This window comes from Sorex araneus, chromosome 2 (genome assembly GCF_027595985.1).
Source record: "Sorex araneus isolate mSorAra2 chromosome 2, mSorAra2.pri, whole genome shotgun sequence".
Classification (NCBI taxonomy): Eukaryota; Metazoa; Chordata; class Mammalia; order Eulipotyphla; family Soricidae; genus Sorex; species Sorex araneus.
In genome coordinates this window covers 31,499,026-31,516,746 of record NC_073303.1, presented here as the reverse complement: position 1 = coordinate 31,516,746, position 17,721 = coordinate 31,499,026, and the positions used below count along the sequence as shown (strand labels likewise).

The 17,721-nt window shown below is 55.3% G+C and overlaps 1 protein-coding gene and 1 non-coding gene across 2 annotated transcripts; both read left to right on the top strand.

Annotated features, from left to right (window-relative positions):
• PRRC2A (proline rich coiled-coil 2A) lies at window positions 1–16,527 on the top strand. The gene is made up of 31 exons (XM_055125299.1): window positions 1–183; window positions 1,994–2,168; window positions 2,654–2,831; window positions 3,238–3,337; window positions 3,420–3,492; window positions 3,782–3,925; window positions 4,051–4,202; window positions 4,359–4,438; window positions 4,593–4,735; window positions 5,203–5,293; window positions 5,411–5,627; window positions 6,198–6,687; window positions 7,549–7,739; window positions 7,934–8,231; window positions 9,188–9,395; window positions 9,571–11,430; window positions 11,920–12,191; window positions 12,369–12,499; window positions 12,713–12,842; window positions 12,944–13,029; window positions 13,206–13,439; window positions 13,601–13,759; window positions 13,864–13,935; window positions 14,039–14,206; window positions 14,532–14,614; window positions 14,941–15,151; window positions 15,245–15,343; window positions 15,455–15,667; window positions 15,908–16,002; window positions 16,090–16,180; window positions 16,293–16,527. Exons 2-31 carry the CDS (start codon window positions 2,057–2,059, stop codon window positions 16,431–16,433), a joined length of 6,522 nt encoding a protein of 2,173 aa, XP_054981274.1. The 5' UTR covers window positions 1–183; window positions 1,994–2,056; the 3' UTR covers window positions 16,434–16,527.
• LOC129403050 (small nucleolar RNA SNORA38) lies at window positions 2,342–2,472 on the top strand. Its single transcript, XR_008629040.1, has one exon. It is a non-coding gene; the product is annotated as a small nucleolar RNA SNORA38 (small nucleolar RNA).
• Window positions 16,528–17,721: the final 1,194 nt, after the last annotated feature.

Below are 17,721 nucleotides of genomic sequence, written 5' to 3'. Positions count from 1 at the left end.
GGGCGCTCCCGGGGGCGGCGGTTGCCCGGATGGGCCGTTAGTCGGAGCCCAGCCGCGGAGTGAGCGAGGGAGACGGGAGGAGCCGAACCCGGCGCCATCCGCCGCCATCCGCCCCCGCCCCGCCGCCATCCCACCCCGGGGAGCCCCGAAGCCCCGGTTCCGGACCCCCGCGCACCCGGCCAGGTGAGTCTGGGCGAGCTGAGCGCTAACGCCCTTTTCCGGCGCGAGAGCGGCGGCGGCGGCGGCGGCGGCGGCGGCGGCGGGCCGGGGGGGAGGAGAGGCTGCCATTAGCCGCCGCCATTTTGTCCTCCTGCCGCCGGGGCCTGCCTGCCCCTCCCCCTCCGGTCCCCCTCCCCGGGACCCGCACCTCCTGCCCTGCTTCGAGGGTGCAGCCTGGCCCTCCTCACCCACCTCCCGGCCGTCTCAAGACCACCCCGTTTCCTCGGCCCGAGACTCCCCGCCCGCCGCTCCTCTGGGCTCCCCCGTATTTTGTGGGCCCTCTGCCCCTCCGTCGCTCCGGGACGCGCGGCGCCCGGCGGCCCTTTCGGGTCGTCTTCTCCATGTTGAACCCCCTCCCATCACCCCGCGCCGCATGGGGGTCCCCCCCTTCCGGACGTTCTTTCCATTGACTCTCACCCCACTCTGGAATCCAGCTTTCCTCCTGCCTCTTGGCTTGCTCCATTCCCCAGCTTCCTCCTGTTTCTTCCATTTTTTTCCCCTTCTCTGTCCCCTTCTTTTTTCGCCCGTTCCCCCTTTTCTTCTCCGGCGCCGTTGGCACACTCCCCTCCACCTGCCATCCCGTCGTATGTGAATTATTTCCACCTGCTTTCGGCTTCTCTTACGAGTCATAGTCTTTTCACTCCACCCCTGTCTCCCGTGGTGTAGTTTTAAATCGTGGCTTCCTGAAACACGGATAGAGCGACCCCAGCCTCTCAACCCCACCTGCCTTAAAGTTCTCCACGTTTCCGTCCAGGTCCTGCATGCATGTCCTCCCCCCGTTTCCCAGCAGCACTTCCCGTCGCTTCTGCATTCCGTTCCCCCCCCCCCCCCCCCCCCCGTGCATGAGCGCCTGGTCATAAGGCCTGTTTGGGGAGCACGGGGGTATGGGGATCCAACGACTGCTGATGGACCTTCTTACTGAAGGGCAGGAAAATGAAGTTGGTTCTGGCCTTGGCCCCAGTGTTCCAGTATGTTCTCAGGGTGGCTCCATAATGCTTTGTTTTTCTCACGTCTACATAGGGTAAACCAGAGCACACCAAGTATTTCATCTGGAGACAAGATTTTTTTTCCAGGAGCTGAGATGGGGTATTCCAAATACTTGGGGTTCTTAGCTTGGGTATAGGGAGAGCCCCGATGGTTCCATGAGGAGTTCTCTGGCACCAGCCCCCAGTCTGGCTGAGCAAGCTCATAAAAATCCTTAAACTCCCAGCGTACCTTCCTGTAAACCTCCCCCGATGGGTGTGAGGCTGCTGAGAATGGAACCCGGGGCGCAGGGCCCTGGGGCACAGTTTGGGAGTGTCTAAGGAGTAGTGAAAGCCCCTTTTCTTGCTGTGGCGTTGTGTCCCCCTCTCAGGGTTTCTCTGGAACTTGATCCTACCCTGTTTCATCGTAGGTCTCTTGAGATAGAGGGATAGGAGATTATTACTTTGTGGGTACGAAGAGGCGGCTGCCACCCATTTTACGCTGTCGCAAAGAGGGAGAGTATAAATCAGGGCAATACTAGGTTTTTATGTAGATTTCTTTGGCAGGAGAGGTAGGGGAGAGGGGACATGGCTTTTGGGCTCCGTGGGTGTTGAGTAAGTACTCAAAGAAATAGAATTGAGTAGAAATAGATCCTGGTGGCTTAAAGGGACAGGGTACTGTGGCCAGGCTAGAGAAAAGGACCCTACAAGGTCAAGAACCTGGGCCCCTCATGAGAATGGAAGGGAGTTGCTAGGCTTCTGTTGGAGACTGTAAAAGCTGCAGACTGAGACACTTGGTGTCTGGCCCACAGGCTCCGGCACGTTTTGGGGGAGGTGCCTGCAGGACCCAACGTACTCAATGAGCTTCCAGCGCAATGTCCGATCGCTCGGGGCCGACTGCCAAGGGGAAGGATGGAAAGAAGTATTCCTCGCTCAACCTGTTTGATACGTATAAGGGCAAGTCCTTAGAGATCCAGAAACCCGCTGGTGAGGGTCCTGCAAAGGTGCTCCTAATTGTTGGTGGCTGCATGTGAAGGGGCCTGTGTCTCCGGGCTGGGGGGAGGGGAGGGCAGCAGTAGAGTACAGCTATTGCTAGCCTGGAAGTCCTAGTTTCGTTTTGGGGACTGGAGAATATGTTGGGCTTTGGGTAAACACCAGTTACCTCCTACAAAGGCGTGTCTATGGTTCCCTGTCTTTGGATACGTAAGAACCGGAGGTAAAGAAATGTGGACCTGAAGAAATTTAGGGCCAGCTTGCTCCTCGCTGGCCCAAGATCAGCAGTCCCACATGGACACAGCACAGCTCAGTCTCCTGGGTAATATTTCAGAGATTACCAAGGACAAAGAGAAGATGGTTTCTAAGGGGGGGGTTGGTAATAAGACACTGAGGATATGTGAGTGGAACCTAAGAGTAGGAGACTGTCGGGTTTCCCTTGTCAGGCATTTTTCACCCTTTCCCCATCATTTTTCTAGTTGCCCCTCGCCATGGCCTGCAGAGTCTCGGGAAAGTTGCCATTGCCCGGCGTATGCCACCCCCAGCCAATCTTCCAAGCCTAAAAGCCGAGAACAAAGGCAATGACCCCAACGTCTCACTAGTGCCGAAAGACGGAACAGGATGGGCAAGCAAACAGGAGCAGTCCGACCCCAAGAGGTAGGCGCTTGGAGTAACGAGGTTTGAGCTTTGAATTCTTAGCCCAGCCGTATAGGAGCCAGAGAGGGAAGCCCTCTGCTTTCCATTCCAGGAATCCTTTTTCGATGGTTAAAGAATGGGATTTTAAGCTTTCTGTCGGGTGAATGGAACTTCAGGGAGAACAGATGACAGCCTGTGTAGAATGATGCAATTAGGGTACGGGGGAGAGAAAGGATGGTGATGCTGGGGATCAGACCCAGGGCCTCAAGTACGGGAGACTGTTGTGTACCACTGAGATACATCCCCTGGTGCGGTTGTAGGTTTCTTACTACTTACAGACGAGTAGGGTTACTTCCAGTTCTCTGCTAGTGGGAGTAGGGGCGGCACTCAGTGTCGGAGTAACCTATTCTTCCTGCCACCCCTTCAGTTCCGATGCCTCAACCGCTCAGCCGCTGGAATCGCAGCCACTGCCGGCTTCACAGACGCCTGCCTCCAACCAACAGAAACGACCCCCAGCAGCCCCCGAGGTATCCGGAGAACGCAGCCTTCAGGGGGTGGGGGACAAAATGGCCTATAGCTCTCCCATTCACAGTGTCACTGGTTTCCTAGAACACTCCTTCGGTTCCAAGCGGGGTAAAGTCCTGGGCACAAGCCAGCGTCACCCATGGAGCACATGGAGATGGTAAGTGCTGGCCGGTGCGGGGAGCTCGCTCAGGCACCGTGGTAGATGGGGGCCCTGCACTGTTCGCGGTGAAGTGCGCCCCATATTTCATCTTGCTTGAGCAAGTTGGTATCTCCTCACATCAGGGTGAGGAGAAAGTGTACCAGCACTGACGCGTGCCTTGGGGAATGGGTGTCTTATGCAGAGGAGCTCAGTTGGAAGGCAGGATATGGTGGACTGGTACCTCTGCCAGCCTTCCACTTAAGTGGCTTAGCATCAGAAAATGTATCGTCTTCTATTCATCCAACAGGTGGAAGGGCATCAAGCCTACTGTCACGATTCTCTCGAGAGGAATTTCCGACCCTGCAGGCGGCTGGCGACCAGGACAAGGCTGCCAAGGAAAGGGAGTCTGCCGAACAGTCGTCTGGGCCCGGACCAAGCCTCCGCCCCCAAAGTGAGTGAGTGAGTGGGTGAGTGGTTTACCCTTTGGCCAGGATGTCACCTTGTCAGGTGCTGGCTTATTTAGTGCCCTCCCCATCATTTTCGCTGTGTTCACACTCTGCCATTTCCAAATTACAGATTCTACAACCTGGAGGGACGGAGGTGGGCGTGGCCCTGATGACCTGGAGGGCCCGGACTCCAAACTTCATCATGGCCATGATCCCCGGGGTACGCTGCAGCCTTCCGGCCCACCCCAGTTCCCTCCTTATCGCGGAATGATGCCGCCCTTCGTGAGTTTGTATTCCTTGTTTTGGAGTGGGTAGCTTAGAGGTAGGGGTTACTTGTTGGAGGGAAGACAGTTTGATAGGAGAGTGGGGAGGATGGTAGAGAGCTGGCCAGGCTATCTGACTCTCCTTCTGAGCAGCTGTTGTTGGGCCCTTTTGCAGATGTACCCCCCATATCTCCCGTTCCCTCCTCCCTATGGACCCCAGGGGCCTTATCGATACCCTACTCCTGATGGGCCCAGGTGAGTAATACAGGTCTGGGTTTGTGGTTAGGGTCAAGGGGAAATTATGGGGGCTGGGGGGAGATGTTTTTTAGCCAGGAGGCTAAGTCTTGGATGTGGTTCTACACCTTGCCGTCCTTGACTCACTTTCTCCCGTCTGTCTTTTCATGCTTAGCCGTTTCCCACGTGTGGCGGGCCCCCGGGGCTCAGGGCCACCAATGCGCCTTGTAGAGCCTGTGGGTCGGCCTTCTATTCTTAAAGAGGATAATCTCAAAGAATTTGACCAGTTGGACCAGGAGAATGATGATGGTTGGGCAGGTGAGTGGGTATTTAAGGATTTATCACGTGTTCTGGTGAGAATGAAAATACGGGTTTGTCCATAATGCCCAAAAGTAGGGAGAGAGTATGGGGGGAGTTGTCTGCCATGAAGGCTGGGGAGGGCTAGAAAGGGGGTATACTGGGAACACTGATGGTGGAGAATGTGCACTGGTGGAGGGATGGGTGTTTGAAATTCAAACATGAAAGCTTGTAATTATCTCACAGTGATTGGATAAAAAAAATAATTTAAAAGAGAAAAGAAAGTGTGGATTTGTGCGGAAGAGATGCTGGGATTAAGCCCTAGCAAAGAAGTGAAAGGAGAATGATCAAGAGTCATGATCTAGGTTTCAGAGGGAGAAGGCTTGGCATTGGTAGGGTGTCCCGTCACTTTGTCCTGGAGCATGTGTCAGACATACTCAGACCGGAAAGCAGAATACTTGAGTTGCCACTATAACTTTTTCCTTCAGGGGCTCACGAGGAGGTTGACTACACTGAAAAGCTCAAGTTCAGTGATGAGGAAGACGGGCGAGACTCAGACGAGGAGGGAGCTGAGGGCCAGTGAGTTGGGTCCCTCAGAGGGAGGAGAGGGCTTGCCTTCTGGTTTCTCTCCTGGTCGTGTACTATCAAAGGAGTGGCTTGCAAGTGATTTTAATCCTGCCATTGATCTGCTTACAGCAAGGAATCCCAGTCAGCTGCTGGTGAGGACCGGCCCCCCGAAGCAGATGGCAAAAAGGGCAACTCCCCCGGCAGCGAACCGCCCCCTCCCAAGACGGCCTGGGCAGAGACCTCTCGGCCTCCAGAGACAGAGCCGGGGCCTCCTGCCCCAAAGCCTCCCCCACCCCCCCCTCACCGGGGCCCCGCCGGGAACTGGGGCCCCCCTGGGGATTACCCAGTGAGTGTCTATAATGAGGGTTGAGAGGGTCAGTTGTGGGAGACTAGTTCCAGATGAGTAATTGAAGCGGCAGTAATGAGAGGGGCTGGAGGGAGGGCAGAAACGGGCAATAAAAAGTGTAAAGGGGCCGTAGCATAGTACAGTGGATAGGGTGTTTGCCTTTCATGTGACTGACTTGGGTTCAGTCTCCAGCACCCTGTATGGTCCCCTGCGCCCAACAGGAGTAATTTCTGTATGCAGAGCAAGGAGTAATCCCTGAGCACTGCTCAGGCCCAAAAACCAAAACAAAAAAGGTGTAGAGCTATGAGTGTCTTTCTAAAGTTTCGGAATATCCTTGGGGTTAGGGAGATTGGACTGAAGGTAAATTGCGGAGCTAGTGCTAGGGTGCTAGCAGGAGTGTTTGGATCTATGGAAGAGAAAACAAATACGTAATGAGTTTGCCCCTACCTAAAGGGGCTGTTAACTCCAAGTCCTGATCCTACACCTGAAGTTACAGACAGCTGAGTCTAGGGGGGGAGGGGAGGCATAACGACTGACACCCCTGGCCCTGCTGGGGCTGTTCATTTACAGGATCGTGGGGGTCCTCCCTGCAAGCCCCCAGCTCCTGAAGACGAGGATGAGGCCTGGCGGCAGCGGCGCAAACAATCATCATCTGAAATATCCCTGGCGGTGGAGCGTGCCCGGCGCCGCAGAGAGGAGGAGGAGAGACGCATGCAGGAGGAGCGCCGCGCTGCTTGTGCTGAGAAGCTCAAGCGACTTGATGAGAAGTTTGGGGCACCCGACAAGCGACTCAAGGCAGAGCCTGCTGCGCCCCCTGCTGTCCCACCTGCTCCCCCGGCTCCAGCTCCAGCTCCAGCACCTGCAGTCCCCAAAGAACTCCCTGCACCTCCAGCTGCTCCATCAGTACCAGCCCCGGTACCAGAGAAAGAACCAGAAGAGCCAGCACAGGCCCCTCCTGCCCAGACCACTCCCACTCCAGGTGTGGCTCCAGCTCCCACCCTGGTGAGTGGTGGTGGCAGTACCAGTAGCACCAGCAGTGGCAGCTTCGAAGCCAGCCCAGGTATGGAGATGGGGGATAGATCCTCCCAGGTATTAGATCTCTTTTCTGCTTGGGCTAAGGTGCAGGTGGTAGAAATGAGAGTAAAAGCCAGTGTCTGGGGTATATTGAACTCTTCTCTTCATGGTTGGTGTGAAAGGCTTTTATATAGAAGGCTTTTATAGAGAGACCGGAGAGATACATAACAGGTGGAGCGCTTGCCTTGCACACCACTGACCTGGAGTTCAAAACCTGACATCATGTATGGTCCTCTGACCTCAGATAGGAATGATCCATGAGTGCAGAGCCGGGAGTAACTCCTAAGCCTTCTCCGGGTGTGACCAAAAAAAAAAACCAAAAAAATAGGGGTGAGGGCTTGGAGTTCCTCTTACATAGATTGTGTGCACTGAATTCCTGAAGCAGTAGTCTCCTAAAATCTTGTATAGGCTTCGAGTGGAGCAAGGTTTTAGAGGATGTATTCGGTATTCATTTCATAGGAAATTAATACCACAACCATTGACTCTTGAGAAGCCATGAAATGGTTTCATGGTTTTTAGAGAGAAAGAGACAATCTTGAGAGGCACATCCACAGTGCTCAGAGCTTACTCCTGGCTTTGTGCTGGGAATCCCTCTTAGTGGTTCTCGGAGACCATAGGCAGTACTGGCAATTCAACTGGAGTTGGCCATGTGCAAGCCAAGTGCCCGAACCTTTTTACTGTCTCTTCAGCCCTGGAAAGGGCCTCTCTTTAGATGACATGGGGCGTGTTCAGGGATGTATGGCCGTAGACTGGGCCTGTCTTTAGAGAGGAAATTAGAGGTGACATTATTGGCACGTTTGTGAAATACTTACAGGACTTCACTACCCTGGTGTTATCTTTAATACAGTGGAACCTCAGCTGCCCTCAAAAGAGAATTCTGAACCACCAGAAGAGATTCCTTCTCCTGCCACACCTCCAGCCCCAAAGGTGGAACCCAAGAGTGATGGTGTTGGTCCCACCCGGCAGCCCCCCAGCCAGGGTTTGGGTTACCCCAAATATCAGAAGTCATTGCCTCCTCGATTCCAGCGGCAGCAGCAGGTGCGATATTTTCTTTTTTAAGGGCAGAGTTCCTTTCTCTGTTTTCCACTCTCCTTTCAGCTTGATCATGTCCATCAGCAGTCTGATCTCTCTCACCCAGACCACCCTCGGTTGCCTGTAGTTGGGGTATTGGTCATGGGTTAAGGCTGGTCGTGAGGGGCTCTGCTGCCTCATCCATCCCTTTCCTTCCCCAGGAGCAGCTCCTGAAACAGCAGCAGCAGCAACAGTGGCAGCAACACCAACAGGGCTCGGCCCCACCTGCCCCAGTACCCCCATCACCACCACAGCCTGTGACCATGGGAGCTGTGCCAACGCCACAGGCCCCTCCTCCACCCCCCAAGGCTCTGTACCCAGGTGCTCTGGGCCGGCCCCCTCCCATGCCCCCAATGAACTTTGATCCTCGCTGGATGATGATCCCTCCATATGTGGATCCCAGGCTCCTCCAGGGTCGCCCACCTCTGGATTTCTATCCTCCTGGTGTGCATCCTTCTGGTAAGGGGTCTGCAGGATGGGGGTTGAGGGGTGGGGGTATAAAGAGCTCCTCTTCTTGGCAAGTAGCTATTAGTGTCTTAGGGGCCTGAGGGGCCACACCAGTGAAGGAAGGAGGCCATGTGTGTATATTTTACATACATGTGAATGGTACCTATTGCCAGAATGGGCTTGGGAAGGAAATAAACTGATTCTTCACTGGCAAGGATTTATTTCTAGGGAAACTGGGTGATTAAATTATAAAAAAGCAGAGAAAGAGGGACCAAAGCAATAGAACAGCAGGCTAGGCATGTGCTTTGCACGCGGCTGTCCTGAGTTCTACCCCAGCCATCCCATATGGTTTCCTGAGCACCTCTAGGAGTGATTCCTGAGTGCTGAGTCAGGAGTAACCCCTGAACATCACTGGGTATGACCCAAAAAGCAAAATAGAAAATTAAAAAGAGCAGGGAAAGACTCGAGAGACATTACCGAGATTAAGTGCTTGCATTACATGTCGCCAACCCTAGTTTGATCCCTGGCACTATGGTTGGGTCTTTGAGCCCCAGCAGACTTCATTTTCCTGAGCACTGCTGGGTGTGACTCAACAGACACACCCCATATCACTCCAGCCTCCCAGATGCGTTACAAAGTAGGGAAGGCTTAAGAGACAGATGGGAGAGCTTGACTGGCAAGAGAGGTATAGACAGGGGAACTCTCTGGGACTCTAGGTCTCATCACATAAATCAAAGTGTTTTGGGGGGCTGGAGTGATAGCACAGCGGGTAGGGCGTTTGCCTTGCACTCGGCCGACCCGGGTTCGATTCCCAGCATCCCATATGGTCCCCTGAGCACCGCCAGGGGTAATTCCTGAGTGCAGAGCCAGGAGTGACCCTTGTGCATCGCCAGGTGTGACCCAAAAAGCAAAAAAAAAAAAAAAAAAAAAAAATCAAAGTGTTTTTTGTTTTTAACTTCTTTCCTCAGGTTTAGTTCCTCGAGAACGCTCAGACAGTGGGGGCTCCAACTCGGAGCCGTTTGAGCGCCATGCACCCCCAATCTTGAGGGACCGGGGCACTCCACCAGTGGATCCCAAGTTGGCCTGGGTGGGCGATGTCTTCACCACACCCGCGGATCCTCGTCCACTGACTTCACCTTTGCGCCAGGCTGCTGAGGAGGATGACAAGTCAATGAGGTGAGTCTGGCCGTCAGACAGGCCTGACTCCTGATGAGAGTACCTAGGCTGGAAGGGGTCCTTTGGGTTTTTAGTGAGATCTGATAGGAATGAATTGGTGTTCTAAGTCATGTCGTAATTTTCTTTCCACCTCATTCCAATTCTGAGATCCTCGTTTCCCTTTTTGCCTTTGCAGGAGTGAGACTCCTCCCGGACCTCCTCCGCCGCCCTACCTGGCCAGTTACCCAGGTTTTCCGGAGAATGGAGCCCCTGGGCCCCCAATCCCTCGGTTCCCTCTGGAGGAGCCCGCTCCCCCAGGGGCCCGCCCACTCCCCTGGCCCCCAAGCAATGACGAGGCAGCCAAGGCACAGGCGCCACCCAAGAAGGAAACCCCCAAGGAGGAGGCTCCACAGCTGCCAGGGCCGGAAGCAGGCCGGAAGCCGTCGCGTGGGGTTGGAGGCCAAGGCCCCCCGCCACCCCGCAGAGAGAGTCGCACTGAGACCCGCTGGGGCCCGCGCCCGGGCAGCAGTCGCCGCGGCCTCCCTCCAGAGGACCCGGGAGCCCCTCCCCGCCGGGCTGGGCCTATCAAGAAGCCCCCGCCGCCGCCGAAAGCTGAAGAGCTGCCTCCCAAGCCCCTCGAGCAGGGGGATGAGACTCCCAAGGTCCCTAAGCCAGACCCACTCAAGATGGCCAAGGGGAAAATAGGGGGCTCCAAGGAGACCCCACCTAGTGGGAATCTGTCTCCTGCCCCAAGGCTGCGAAGGGACTATTCCTATGAAAGAGTAGGGCCTGCCTCCTGCCGCGGCCGGGGCCGAGGGGAGTACTTCGCCAGAGGAAGGGGTTTTCGCGGGACCTATGGGGGACGGGGACGCGGCGCCCGAAGCAGAGAGTTCCGTAGTTACCGAGAGTTCCGGGGCGATGACGGGCGGGGAGGCGGGGCAGGGGGACCAAACCACCCTCCTGCCTCCCGAGGCAGAACTGCCAGTGAGACGCGAAGTGAGGGTTCCGAGTATGAGGAGATCCCCAAGCGTCGCCGACAGCGGGGCTCGGAAACAGGCAGTGAGACCCACGAGAGTGATCTGGCTCCCTCAGACAAGGAAGCCCCCCCGCCCAAGGAAGGGGCACTCACGCAGGTCCCTCTTGCACCCCCACCATCAGGAACCCCTCCGTCACCAGCCCCAGCTCGATTTTCCACTGCCCGAGGTGGACGAGTCTTCACTCCCAGAGGGGTGCCGTCACGCCGGGGCCGAGGGGGTGGGCGGCCCCCTCCACCCATGTGTCCGGGCTGGAGCCCTCCAGTCAAATCCCTGGCTCCTAAGAAGCCACCCACAGGTCCTTTGCCACCAAGTAAGGAGCCTTTGAAAGAGAAGCTGGTCCCAGGTCCTCTCTCTCCTGTGGCTCGGGGAGGCAGCAGCGGAGGCAGCAACGTGGGCTTGGGCGTGGAAGATGGGGAACGTCCCCGAAGGAGGCGACACGGAAGGGCCCAGCAGCAGGACAAACCACCTCGTTTCCGGAGGCTGAAACAGGAACGGGAGAATGCTGCCAGAGGGGCCGAGGGCAAGCCCGCCTCCCTGGCCCTGCCCGCCTCCACTCCCGGGCCTGAGGAGCCACTCAACACGGTTGCGGTGCCCCCGCCTCCTCGCCGGGCTGCGGCCAAGTCTCCGGATCTTTCCAACCAGAACTCAGACCAAGCCAATGAGGAGTGGGAGACGGCGTCAGAGAGCAGTGACTTTGCCAGCGAGCGTCGGGGGGATAAGGAGGCTCCTCCACCAGCACTGCTCACCCCCAAAACTGTGGGAACTCCCGGGGCCAGCGGAAGTGGAGCGGGCCCCGGCATTTCAACCATGACACGTGGAGATCTGAGCCAGAGAGCCAAGGATCTGAGCAAGCGCAGCTTTTCGAGTCAGCGGCCAGGCATGGAAAGGCAGAACCGACGTCCGGGCCCAGGGGGCAAGGCTGGCGGCGGCAGCAGTGGAGGTGGTGGTGGGGGTCCCGGAGGGCGGACCGGCCCCGGGCGAGGGGACAAGAGGAGTTGGCCCTCTCCTAAGAACCGAAGGTAAAGAATCCTTCTGAGTGAGTGGGGAAGGGGAGGGAAGGAAATGTAAGTCTGCAGAATTGACAGTGGAGGGAGTGTGCGCACTAAAAAAGGCACTCAGCTGCCTCCCTGCATCCAGGGAAGACCATGGAAAGGCCACTTGAGGCTGGGGTGCTTATGGACTGTTGCTTACCATCCGGTAGTTCTGTACACATCAAGTCTCTTATTTTTTGCTCTTTTGGGTCACACCCAGCGATGCTTAGGGGTTACTCCTGGCTCTGCACTCAGGAATCACTCCTGGCGGTGCTCATGGGACCATATGGGATGCTGAGGATCGAACCCAGGCCGGTCGTTGTGCAAGGCAATTGCCCTCCCCATTGTACTACCACTCCGGCTCCCAAATCTCTCAAGATACTTAAATTTTTAAGAAGTTAGAGGACAGGTTGGGAGATAAAATTGGTTTAAAAATTTGAGGAAAATGGCTGATAAGCTAACTCCTGCTCTCTGCAGCCGGCCCCCAGAGGAGCGCGCTCCGGGGCTTCCTCTGCCTCCACCACCTCCCAGTAGTTCCGCTGTCTTCCGCCTGGACCAAGTTATCCATAGCAACCCTGCTGGCATCCAACAGGCTTTGGCCCAGCTCAGCAGCCGCCAGGGGAGTACAACTGTACCAGGAGGCCACCCAAGGCCCAAACCTGGGCCTTCCCAAACCCCTCAAGTACCTTCCCCTCGGCCCCCGACCCGATTTGACCCCCAGAGGGCCAGCAATAGCAGCGTCAGTTCCGGTAAGCTGGAGGGTTAGGGTGGGACTGTTCATCCCCTGGGAAGGCCGGGTGCTTTGGGGGGAGAATCTGCGGGGGGCGGCACTGCCTGTCTCCACCGAGCAAGGCTGAAAGGAGAACTGGGATCGGACTGGGGCGTGGGAAAATGAGATGCTAACAGGTTTTTCTCCTCTCCTCCAGACCCCCACTTTGAAGAGCCAGCGCCAATGGTGAGGGGGGTGAGCGGGACTCCCCGGGATTCTGCCGGGGTAAATTCCTTCCCCCCAAAGCGTCGCGAACGGCCTCCCAGAAAACCAGAGCTGCTGCAGGAGGTGAGGGGCGGGGCTGGGAATGGTGCGTCACTACTCTTAACTCTAAAAGTCTTGCGTATGTTTTCTTCACTCTTGTCACTGTGTCCCTAACCAAATTCTTCTTGTGTGTTTCTGCTTTTCTTCCATGTGTTTCCCTCATTGCTCACAATTCACTGTTGCAGCTTTTTATATTTCCCCCGTGTTTATTTTGCCTCTGGTCTTTCTCACCTGTAGGAATCTTTGCCACCTCCTCATAGCTCTGGATTCTTGGGCCCCAAGCCTGAGGGCTCAGGCCCTCAGGGGGAGTCCAGAGATGCAGGAACAGAAACCCTGACCCCTCATATCTGGAATCGTTTACATACTGGTGAGGAAAGCTGACCAAAAAAGAAAACTCTGGAAGGGGGCTCAGCATGCGCTGAATGAACCTCAAGACTCATACTCTGTCCTGACTGTTGCTCTTTTCAGCCACTAGTCGAAAGAGTTACAGGCCTGGGTCCATGGAGCCTTGGATGGAACCCCTGAGTCCTTTTGAAGATGTGGCTGGCACAGAGGTGAGGCTTGGGTGCGGAGCTTGAGCTTGGGAATTGAGCACTTCCCCTTTCCTGGGTTGAATCTGGGACTCGGCTTCCACATAGTTGTCTCCTCCCTTCAGTCCATCTGTGTGTGCATCGGTTAGGTAGCGGGTGCTCTACCCTGATTAACTAACTCCTTCTCCACTCCCTCTCAGATGAGTCAGTCTGACAGTGGGGTGGACCTGAGTGGGGATTCTCAGGTGTCATCAGGTCCCTGCAGCCAGCGAAGTTCCCCTGATGGAGGACTCAAGGGGGCAGCAGAGGGGCCCCCCAAGCGGCCTGGAGGCCCCTCACCCCTGAATGCTGTTCCTGGTGAGGGTCCACCTGGCTCTGAACCCTCTGAACCTCCTAGGAGACGGCCACCTGCCCCCCATGATGGGGACAGAAAGGTAAAGAATCAAGAAAGGGTGAAGAATGGGTTCGTGGCTGTACATTCGTCTTACTTGTCTGTCTTTGTGTTCTGGGAATTTCCCCTGCGGGTTCCCCCTGATTCGGGGCTCCCTTTCCTTCCCTAGCCACACTTTACGATGTCCTTCCCCCCACCCGCCAGGAGCTGCCCCGGGAGCAGCCTCTGCCCCCTGATCCCATTGGCACAGAACGATTACAGCGTACAGAGCGAGGCCCAGAGCCTGGCTCCCTCCGGGCCCAGAGCCTGGCTCCCTCCCACCGGCCTGGCCCCCCGCCTGTCCAGTTTGGCACTAGTGACAAGGTGTGTATGAACTGTTTTGGGCTTATTAGATTTGGGTGGAGAGAACTGCAGGGGGGACATGTGTATGTCTAAATCATGGGACAATCTCCCCTATTTCATTCTAGGACTCAGATTTGCACCTAGTGGTAAAAGAGAGTTTGAAAGCCGAGAAGGAGTTAACAGCATCAGTCACTGAGGTAAATAGGACAGTGACTTTGGTGGTGGTGAAAAGGCCTTTATTTCCTGGAGAAGATGGCTGCTGCCTAGACACATCCCCTTTTCAAGGCTTCTCTCTCCCAGGCAATTCCCACATCCCGAGATTGGGAGCTGCTTCCCAGTGCTTCTGCCTCCACTGAGCCACAGCCCAAGAGTCTGGGTTCCGGGCACTGTGGCTCTGAGCCCAGCTCCTCAGCTCAGCGCTTGTACCCTGAGGTCTTCTATGGCAGCCCTGGGCCTCCCAGTTCTCAGGTAGGTCCTAGCCAATGACCACTTGGGCGTGTGATTTTTTTTTTTTTCTTTCTTTCTTCCTTTGGCCACTCAGCCAGTGCTTGGGGAAAGCAGGATGATGCCAAGCACCAAACCTGTGACTCAGGCGTACAAAGCCTGACTGGCCTTCAGAGCCATCTCTCTTGCCCTCGTTATTTTTTTGTTTTGTTTTTTGCTCGTGTGCCTTAAAATCAGAACTCCAATTTGTATAATGTTTGCAGATAGTTTTGCCATATTCTTTTAATTATGGAATTAAGGTTTTCTTAACCAAAAAATCTGGAGCTGATCCATCCTTGCCATCGTTCAGGTTTCTGGGGGAACCATGGACTCTCAGTTACATCCCACCAATGGAGGCTTCCGCCCTGGAACCCCCTCTCTGCACCCTTACAGGTAAGACCAGATGCCTCTGGCTCGCAGAAGGAAATGGAGCTGTTTGGCAGAGCTCCATTTTTCCTTTTTGGTTTTTGGGCCACACCTGGTGGTGCTCGGGGCTTAACCCTGGCTCTAAGCTCAGGGATCACTTCTGGTGGGCTTCGGGGGGAACCGTGTGTGGTGTCAGGGATCGGTCTCATGTACAAGGCAAGTGCCCTACCAGCTGAACTATTACTGCAGCCCCAAGGTAGACTAGAGCACCAAAGTCTCATGGCTTTAGGGCCCTTCTCAGATGAAATGAATAAATGATTAGTTTCTGACACCCTATCCCCACCCCTTTTCAGATCACAGCCTTTGTACCTTCCCCCGGGCCCAGCACCCCCCTCAGCACTGCTCTCTGGGGTGGCTGTCAAGGGCCAGTTTCTGGATTTCTCAGCACTACAAGCAACAGAGCTGGGGAAGTTGGCAGCTGGAGGAGTTCTCTATCCTCCGCCTTCCTTCGTCTACTCTCCAGCTTTCTGCCCCAGCCCTTTACCTGACCCACCCTTGCTTCAGGTAAGAGGTAGGGGCAGGTGCTGGCCTTAAGGATTGTGTGGGGGAGGACGCTTTAGGGGTGGGGGTCTCACACTCTGTCCCTATTCTTGGTAGGTGCGCCAGGATCTGCCATCCCCCTCAGATTTTTATTCTGCTCCTCTACAACCTGGTGGCCAAAGTGGCTTCCTTCCTTCCGGAGCCCCTGCCCAGCAGGTAGCTTCCATCGTGGTACTTCTTTCTCACTCTCTGCCCCACTTCTTTTTGCTGTCCCTGCTTTTCTGTCTTCCACCACTGACCCGTACATGCCTGTTTCTTATTTTGCAGATGCTTTTGCCCATGGTGGACTCACAGCTACCTGTGGTGAACTTTGGCTCCCTGCCACCAGCGCCACCTCCTGCCCCACCCCCGCTCTCTCTGTTACCTGTGGGCCCAGCTTTGCAGCCTCCCAATCTGGCTGTGCGGCCTCCACCTGCTCCTGCTACTCGGGTGCTGCCTTCACCTGCCAGGCCCTTCCCCACTAGCTTGGGGCGAGCAGAGGTAAGGTACAGAAATGGAAGCGCTAAGAACCTCCCATGACTTAGACTGCAGGCTTTCGGGGTCTCAAAAGGGGGTTGAGGGGCTGGAGCGAAGCACAGCGGGTAGGGCGTTTACCTTCACGCTGCCAACCTGGGTTGATTCCCAGCATCCCATATGGGCCCCCGAACATCGCCGGGTGTGACCCCCCCAAAAAAAGGGGGGGTTGAGGGGCAAGAGACTCACGGACTGTTTTCCCTTCAGCTGCACCCAGTGGAACTAAAGCCGTTCCAGGATTATCGCAAATTGAGCAGCAGCCTTGGGGGACCTGGGTCATCGCGTGCTCCCCCAGCTGGAAGGCAAGAAGGGAACAGGGGTGCAGACTGCCCATTTCCTGGGTCTTTCAGGTGTGGGTGACAAGTCTTAAGCTTGTTTTTCTTTTTTAGGTCTTTCTCTGGCCTCAGTTCACGTCTCAAGGCCCCGCCTTCCACCTACAGCGGAGTCTTCCGCACCCAGCGCATTGACCTCTACCAGCAGGTGAAGGAGAAACCCCTGCCACCCTAACTCTGAGTGTTTGGAAGTTAGCCGGCGGTTCCCGTCCTTCCATTCCTGACCTCCCAGTCTGACTTCTCCCCAATACTGTCTCCAGGCCTCCCCGCCAGATGCCCTGCGCTGGATGCCAAAGCCGTGGGAGCGGACTGGGCCTCCTCCTCGAGAAGGGCCTTCCCGGCGGGCAGAGGAGCCTGGGTCCCGAGGGGACAAGGAGCCTGGGTTGCCCCCACCTCGCTGAAGGGAGTTCCCTTTGCGCCCTCTCCCCCACTCCCCGGGGCTTGTATATAGATTATAAATATATAAGGGGGAAAAGGGGTGGGTGGGGAGGGGTTGTGGGGCTGGGGCCTCGCTTCCCCTCCTCCCCCTTCCCCTGATCCCCTATCCCTGGGGCCGTTTGTTAAAAAAGAATAATAAAAGGATTAAAAAAATATTTCCAAAATGATTTGGGGGATGGTTTGTTTGCAGTCTCTTGTAGTGCATTACTTCGTTCAATTTGTTACCTCCATTTTAATCCATTAATCTGTTATTCGGTCATCCACTTACAACATCAGCATGCAAAGCACTATCTCTGGCTCGCAGATCTTTTAAGTTGTAAGAAAAGATTGCATGTGGCTGCCCGTGTTCATTCCCCAGCATTCCTTATGGTTTCCCAAGCCTGTCGGGAGCAACCTTGCGTGAGCATTGAGCCAGAAGTAAGCCCGCAGCACCACTGCATATGATCCAAAGACCAAAATACAGAAGAAAAAATGTAAAAAACAAACACACCCTCACCCCCTCAAACCCTTGAAACATGTTGGATCCCGTAAAGTAGGCCATCATGGATTATCAGTGACTTTGGATGACTTATACAGGAAGATCTAGCGTCTTTGAGGTCCCTGAACCAGGTTCTAAGAGGTCTTAAGCTTTACGACCTGGATTTAAAACATTTGGGGCCATGGGTCTGGCGTAAGCCAGGAGTAAGTCTTGAACATTGTTGGGTGTGGCCGAAAAACAATTTAGGTTTCAAGCCTGGCTCTACACCGGGAGTGAGCAGAGTCTAGGGAAGTCACCTGAGTCTTGCCAGGTGCTATCCTTATGAGATTAAGAATTATATCCGTGTCACCTTGATCCAATGACAAAGGAAATGGATTCAGAGCTATCAGGTCCCCACTGGTCAAGTGAGTGGCAGTCAAGTTGAAAAGTACGTGTAAACTGGGTTCTATAGTTGAATTACACTAGGTACCACTGCAAGTAGAGACAGGTTCGCTGTTTTGAAACTCAGTGTTTACTAAATTGAGGGCTCGCTCTATCTGACATTTGGGATTTTCTTCCATCTCAAAACAGGCCTCTTAAATGTGTAAGCAAGCTGCCTTTGCAAGAAAATGTTCCTTGAAAATACAGGGGCCGGGCCAGTCCAGCAGGAACTGAAAGGGTTGAGCGCAGGCTTTGCAAGTAGCAAGGCCAGGGTTTCAGGTACCTCCGGGTGTGTCCCAAACTGTCCCTTGCCCCATCTCTCAGATTAAAGAGTCAACCACCCAAATGTTTCT

What these genes read in the sequence shown, in the direction of transcription:
- PRRC2A (XM_055125299.1), top strand. Translation starts at nt 2,057, where the DNA reads ATGTCCGATCGCTCGGGGCCGACTGCCAAGGGGAAGGATGGAAAGAAG. An exon ending in TCCTGGTGTGCATCCTTCTG is followed by an intron (nt 8,232 to 9,187) that starts GTAAGGGGTCTG and finishes TTCTTTCCTCAG; the next exon opens with GTTTAGTTCCTCGAGAACGC. An exon ending in GCATTGACCTCTACCAGCAG is followed by an intron (nt 16,181 to 16,292) that starts GTGAAGGAGAAA and finishes TACTGTCTCCAG; the next exon opens with GCCTCCCCGCCAGATGCCCT.